This window comes from Callithrix jacchus, chromosome 1 (assembly GCF_049354715.1).
Source record: "Callithrix jacchus isolate 240 chromosome 1, calJac240_pri, whole genome shotgun sequence".
In the NCBI taxonomy this organism is placed as follows: domain Eukaryota; kingdom Metazoa; phylum Chordata; class Mammalia; order Primates; family Cebidae; genus Callithrix; species Callithrix jacchus.
The window spans coordinates 203,758,937-203,765,670 of NC_133502.1; the positions used below are offsets into that span (position 1 = coordinate 203,758,937).

Below are 6,734 nucleotides of genomic sequence, written 5' to 3' on the forward strand. Positions count from 1 at the left end.
GGAGGGGTGGTGGCCGGTTCAGCTGGGTGGGCTGGTGGGAGGTGGGGCTGGGCTCTGTTACCTAACGGTGGTGGGGGGGCAGCTGGGAAAGGATGCAGGGTTGTGGCATTGCTTCTGGGGTGCTGTGTGAAGCCATCAATCTTCTCCCCTCTCTGGGCCTCGGAAATATATCACCCCCTCTGGGGGCGTTGGTTCATCTTGAATCCCTCATCTCCCAGCTCCGGCCTGATGGAATGGGCTGCCCCAGAGCGAAGGGAGGAATCGTCTCTGTCTGTCTCCTCCCCACCTGCACTCCACACAGGTGTGAATCAGCCCAGGTGAGGAAGCTGACTCACCTTCCCCACCTGGCCCTGGAGAAAGGGCCACTTTCCCTTGCCTGGGGGTTTGACTCAAACTTGACTGTTATTCTCGGAGGAGAGCGATTCTGATCTGAGGGCACTGTGTGAGGACCTGGGATGCTGGGTCTCTGGGAGGAAGTCCTGATCACCCACTGCGCACCAGGCTCGTGGACAGGGCAGACGTCCTCTCCTCCAATCTGCAACCACCGGCTGTGAGTGCCCTCCTCTTGCAGATGAGGAAGCAAAGGTTCAGACTGGGCAGTGACTCGCCTAGGGCCACACAGCCTGGCCAGTGCCTGTGGAGGGACGCCTAACCTGGGTCTTGCTTTCTGCTCCCACTTTATATGCCTCAGCCCCCTGACAGTGAGCTCAGAGCCCCTTCTTGGAGACTAGGAGAGGCTGGGGATGGTGGGGGAGAAGAAGGAAGGGGTGGGGGTGCAGAGCCAGCCTCCTTCATACCTCCTCACCCATGTCACAGGGTCCAGAGGTTGCCAGGGACAGGGAAAGCCCCCCTTCTGTGCCCCCATCATGAGTTAAGACTTTCTCCCACCGTTCTGCTGTTAATCTTTACACAGCCCAGTGATTAATTAATTACCCAAGACCTACAGGGGCTCGGTTGAGTACACCTGGTATCTGTGACCAGGGCACACTCTTTGCAGTACCCCAGCCTCACAGCCCCTGATGTGAGCAGAGAGGCACACAGACGATCCCTCCAGGCTCACAGACACAGGCAGGGACGTCACTGTCATGGTCCAGCAAACCCTGCTCCATCCTGGGTCCTGGGCCACAGCACAGCGTGCAGGAGATGGGGAGTAAGGCACCATCAAGAAAGAAGAAAGAACCTCGGAGGCCAGGCAGGGTGAGGAGGGCTCCTCCCAGCCCCAGGTGGATGGGTCTGCATGGAATCTGCCACAGCACACTCGGGGGTCTGGTGGCTCTGTGTCCTCGGGGCACTGGTAGGGGGGATCTGAGCCTAGTGAGTGTCTGCCGACTGGTTCTGACCCCCTCTGCCCCTTCACCAGCCTGAGCCTCAGTTTCCCTCATCTGTGCACAAAGCTGATCATCTCCTGCTCTCCTCGAAGGGTGAGCTGGGAGAATGAAGGGCCACTCTGGCAGAGGGAGGCACTGGGGCCGCCCCAGCGGGTGTGGAGGAGGCTGGGGAGCCTCTTGCTGAGCAGCAGTGGGACAGGCCACATGGTTCCTAATTCAGGAGGTGACCCTGGCCAAGCCCTTTCTCTGTCAGGCTTCATTTCCCTATCGATAAAACAAGGCGTTGGAGGCCTGTGTGATGGCTCATGTCTATAACCCCAGAACTTTGGGAGGCTGAGGCGGGTGGATCACTTGAGGTCAGGAGTTGGGCAACGTGGTGAAACCCCATCTCTACTAAAAATACAAAAATTAGCTGAGCATGGTGACACATGCCTGTAATCCCAGCTACTCGGGAGACTGAGGCAGGAGGACCACTTGATCCTGGGAGGTGGAGGCTGTAGTGAGACGAGATCACACCATTGCACGCCAGCCTGGGCAACAGAGCAAGACTGTCTCAAACAAAAACAAAACAAAAATGAGGGGTTGGGATCTGTGACTACTCAGGACCCTTGAGGAGCCTGTCATAGGCGAGTGGGTCGCTGGTGCCAGGCAGAGCTCCCAGTCCACTGCCCCCTACTCCCCAGCTCCGCCATACCCCAAGGTGCCCCGCTCCTACCCAGAGCAAGTGCTGGGCTATGATCGTCAGCCGTCACATTGCCCGTGACTCAGGGAGGCTTAACACCTGGAGACCTGAGGATGCCTCCACAACTTCCAGCCTGGTCAGCTGGGCAGGTCCCAGAGGCGTCCACCGTGCCATGCTGACCATTTCCATCTCACTGCTGAGGGGTCCTCCGGGCCTCCCAGAAAACTGGCGACATTGACCCTGGGAGGCAAAGGATCTTTGAAGACATCTTCTCTTCTGGGATTTTAGAACCTTTTTTTTTTTTTTTTTTTGAGACAGAGTCTCGCTCTGTTACCCAGGCTGGAGTGCAGTGGTTCGATCTCGGCTCACTGCAACCTCTGCCTCCCAGGTTGAAGTGATTCTCCTGCCTCAGCCTCCCGAGTAGCTGGGATTACAGACATGTACCACCATGCCCAGCTAATTTTGTGTTTTTAGTAGAGTCGGAGTTTCTCCATGTTGGTCAGGCTGGTCTTGAACTCCTGACCTCAGGCGATCTGCCCTCCTCAGCCTCCCAAAGTGCTGGGATTACAGGCATGAGCCACCATGCCTGGCCTTGATTTTGGATTTCTAGGCTCCAAAACTATGAGAACAAACAGCCGTTATTTCCGCCACTCGGTGTATGGTAATTATTACAGGAAACTAGTAGCCACCTGCCCCATGGCCCTTCTTCACCTGCAGCTCTTCCCTCCAGGGCTCCTCTCTGTTCTCCACATGTGGCTGTGGCGTGTTGAATGCAGAAGTTTCACAGGCACGTACCAGACGCTGCATTCTGGAAATGGCTCTGGCCGTTGGTGCATGTGAGGGCAGCTCCCGGATTTTCCTGGTTACACACGAAGCCACTGTGAACACTTTTGCCGTGTCTCTTCTGCATGTTCTTGATGATTTCTGGAGGCTAGAAGATCCCGTAGAAGGAGAATTGCTGGGTAAAAGGGTAAGCCCCTTTGCAGTTTGACTGATGCTGTCCACCCGAGTCAAAACATATTAGAAACTTAGAATCTTAAGAAGGAGAGGAGGCTGGGCATGGTGGCTCACGCTTGCAATCCCAGCACTTTGGGAGGTTAAGGTGGGAGGTTAAGGTGGGAGTCCAGGAGTTCACAGCTGCAGTGAGCCATGATTGCCACCCTGCACTTCAGCCTAGGTGACGGAGCGAGACCCTGTCTCAAAATAAATAAATAAATAAATAAGAAAAAGAGAAGCAGGGAAATAGACTTTTGGATTTTATAGTATGGGACACTTCCAACCCTGGAATTATAAAATTTTAGGAGAGGAGACTTCGGGAGAACATCTGTTCTGAGACCTCACTTCAGGACCCAGGAGTGACATCCTCCAAAACCTGTCTGGGTTTCTGCTTCCCTGGAATGGGCTTGGAGAAAGCAGAGGAGATAGGACTGGGAAGCCTGGAACTCTGGGGCTACGAGGGAGCTCTGGCAGCAGGTGAGTGAAATGCTTTCCTCCCACCTGGGCACCCAGCTCTTCTACCCAGAGGCTGCCTTTCCAGCTGAGGTGCCAGGCCAGCTGGGCCTCTGTAGCCACACACAGTGGCCCCTCTGTGCTTGGCATACACACACACAAAATGTAAACAGAGCCTGTAATCCCAGCACTTTGGGAGGCTGAGGCAGGTGGATCCCTTGAGCCCAGGAATTCAAGACCAACCTGGGGAACATGGTAAAACCCTGTCTCTCCAAAAAATACAAGAAAAAAAAATAGCTGGATGTGGTGGTGCATGTCTGTGGATCCAGCTACTGGGGAGGCTGAGCTGGGAGGATTGCTTCAACTGGGGTGGTTGAGACTGCTGTGAGCCAACACTGTGCCTCTGCCCTCTAGCCTGGGTGACATAGTGAGACCATCTCAAAAGAAAGAGAAAAGGAAGGAGGGAAGGATGGAAAGAAGGAAGGAAGGAAAGAAAGAAAGGAGAGAGAGGGAGGGAAAGAGAGAGAGGGAGGGAGGCAAGGGAGAGAGGGAGGGAGGGAAAGGAAAAGAAAAGAAAGTGTAGGAAAGAGCAGGGGTGGGTGGGGGCAGTCTGCAGTCTGCACTGGGCTGACCGTGGCCTTGGCTGGAGTTGTGAAGTCTGGAACAGGGCAGGAGGCTCTGCATTAGATATTGGTTGCCTGCCTTGGAGTCCTGCCCTGCCATCCTCACTCTGGTGGTTTTAGAACATGCTCTCCCCCCAATTATTTGATACTCCTCTTCTTGAGAGGTGGGAGTCTATGTCCTTTTTGCTTGAATCTGGGCTCTGTGGATGTTTGATCAATATGGTGCCAGTGATCTGTGTCAGTTTCTGGAACTAGGTCTTAAGAAACGGCAACTTCCACTTCCCACCTCTTGGGACTCAGCCACCATGCTGTGAGGAAGCTCAACAGCCCCACAGAAAGAAAGGCCCATGTGAGAAGGAACACCCTCCACCCCTGCCAGCTCTCAGCCCCAGCAGAGCCAATGGGACTTCCAGTTCCCACTCAAGTTGCCCTAGCTGATGCCTCATAGAGCAGTGCTGTGCCTTCCTGCTGAGCCTGGCTTGACTTGCAGATCTGTGAGCAAGATAAATGGTTGCTCTTTAAGCCACTACATTTTGGGATTATTTGAAACATAGCTATGGATAACTGGAACAGCCTCCATGGCCAAGGAAGTCACCATCAGAGCCTGTAGGCTGGGTTAAGAACACAGGCTTTGGGGTCAGACTCACCAGCCACGTGTCCAGGCCGGTCTTTGCCTCAGGGGCTTCATCTGCACATGGTGACCGTAGCAGGACTTGCCTCCCAAGGTTGCCATGAGGACGAGATGAGATGACGCGCATGGAGCCTGGTGCTGAGGAAGTGTGTGGTAAATGGGCGCTGTTGCAAGGGTTTACCACTGTGGTTGTGATTTTCCTAGGCAGAGAAAATGACTCAGTCTAGGCTGGCTTCATTCAAACAGGCAGATCCTTCCCTTCTTGTTCCTTCAGGGACCCACTCCTCCAGGAAGCCTTCCCTGACCACCCCGGGCTGGGTCATCACTTCTCTGTGCTACGCCTGAAACAACAAGAGTCCTATTGTGCTCATGCCTGTTTACAGCTGCCAGACTGGGACCTCCTGGAGGGCATCATTAGCAGGGCCAGCAAGGAATGAAAGTCTCTAAAGCTGGCACTTGGCGTGTGCACACACAGGTGGGGTCCTGGGTCTCCCTCAGCCAGCTGGTGTCCCCCAAAGTGTACACCTAGGTGGGCCTTATGTGCCAGCCTCTGTGTATGTTGGCGTGCCTGTGGGAGGTGCGTGTGCATGTTTGTACACATGTGAATAGCATTGGTATGTCTGCGTGAAGGTCTGGAAGTGGAGTGGGCATGTCTCTGTACACGGATGTGGGCACATGTCCATGTACACCCACTGCACGTTCATGCTCGTGTGTGATCGAGCAGTTGCAAGAGCATTCCTGTGCATGGGTGTGTCCACACGTGTGTGCCTTCATACCAGGTGCATGCGCTGTGTGCCAGGCCAGGCTGTAGGGTGGAAGTGTAGGGTACCAGTACTAGCTGCTACATCCATGGCCCACCTGGAAACTAAAAATAGCCTGTGCCCAGCCCTGTCCTGCTGGGCAGGGGGCAGCCAGGCAGGCCCCACGGGCACCCCAGCCAGGCTGTTGGCCTCATCCCTTCTTGGGCCGCCGCCCTGCCTGCCCTGCCCCATCCTGCCCCACCTGGGGCTCCCATGAGCTCATGCACACCCTGCCCAACCAGGGTCAGGAGGGGGTCGGGAGGTCCAGAGTCGGGCCTGTGGGGCTGAGGCCCTGCCCATGTCCAGGCAGCTGGACACCAGCAAGGCCTGATAAGGTCAAGTGTGGAGTAGGGTCCACCCCCTCCCTCCAGCCAGGGACAGCCAGGCAGACATGAGTCAGCACAGGGGGCATCAGGCAGCCCGGGCCTGACCAGTGCCTGGTGACGGGCAGGCCAGGGGCTGACCAGGAGGAATCACCTGACAGGTTGGCCAAGCCCCGACCTCGTTCTCCACCTTGAGGAAGCCCATTTCCACTTCCACCCAGAAAGCCCCTCTGAAGGCCCCCGCCTGGCTTCCTGCCCTGGCCTGGTCATTGCCGTGCCTCAGGAGGGCTGACAGCCACCCCTACAGAAGGGCACTTCTGGGTTTAGCTGCATGGCCCCAAGAGTTCCAGATGCCCCTTCCTCCAGAAGGCCTCCCTGATTCCCCAGGCTGGCTGGGGAGCGGGTGTCCTCTGAGATCCCAGCTCCCACTTGGAGCCCCTCTCCCTGCAAAGTCAAAGCCTGTTTACTCGAGCCCAGACCAGAGCTTCTTGAGGGCCAGGAAGTGTCATTTCCACCTCCGTTCACATCTCGCTCCCTTGCAGGGCCCCCAGCACAGCCCAGGAGGGGTCATTGTTGTCCTCCTTTACAGGGGAGGACTCCGAGGCCTGGCACAGATGGTGACTGGCTCATAGTCGCCAGCCAAGGGGTGGCCAGTGTGGCGGCTGTTCCCAACGTCCTGCTGTCCCCATCCCTGTGCCACTGTGATCCTTCCTCCTGGAGCCCCTGACCTCAGAGGCTCTGATGACCCAGCCCAAGCACCCATGACTGAGATTTTTCATTCTGTGAACCTGGTGCGTGGGCAGCTTGGGCTGGGCCTTCCCTGGAGCTCCGCTCCACAGGGCAAGCTGGGCAGGACCTGACATGCTGATCACAGCTAAGTGTCAGGGTGGAGTCTCCC

The 6,734-nt window shown here is 56.3% G+C and overlaps 1 protein-coding gene across 2 annotated transcripts; it reads left to right on the forward strand.

The window, feature by feature from the left end:
* The first annotated feature begins 1,104 nt into the window (after positions 1-1,104).
* Positions 1,105-5,204, forward strand: LOC144577966 (uncharacterized). 2 transcript variants are annotated; one of them, XM_078339190.1, is made up of 4 exons: positions 1,105-1,197; positions 2,741-2,980; positions 3,312-3,483; positions 4,988-5,204. In XM_078339190.1, the coding sequence occupies exons 1-4, from the start codon at positions 1,144-1,146 to the stop codon at positions 5,056-5,058; spliced, it is 537 nt and encodes a 178-aa protein (XP_078195316.1). In that variant the 5' UTR covers positions 1,105-1,143; the 3' UTR covers positions 5,059-5,204. The 2 variants fall into 2 exon arrangements, with proteins under 2 accessions (XP_078195316.1, XP_078195318.1); XM_078339192.1 differs by lacking the exon at positions 1,105-1,197 and having other exon boundaries at positions 2,814-2,980.
* Positions 5,205-6,734: the final 1,530 nt, after the last annotated feature.

What these genes read in the sequence shown, in the direction of transcription:
- LOC144577966 (XM_078339190.1), top strand. Translation starts at nt 1,144, where the DNA reads ATGGGGAGTAAGGCACCATCAAGAAAGAAGAAAGAACCTCGGAGGCCA. An exon ending in GAGAATTGCTGGGTAAAAGG is followed by an intron (nt 2,981 to 3,311) that starts GTAAGCCCCTTT and finishes ATAAAATTTTAG; the next exon opens with GAGAGGAGACTTCGGGAGAA. An exon ending in CGAGGGAGCTCTGGCAGCAG is followed by an intron (nt 3,484 to 4,987) that starts GTGAGTGAAATG and finishes TTGTTCCTTCAG; the next exon opens with GGACCCACTCCTCCAGGAAG.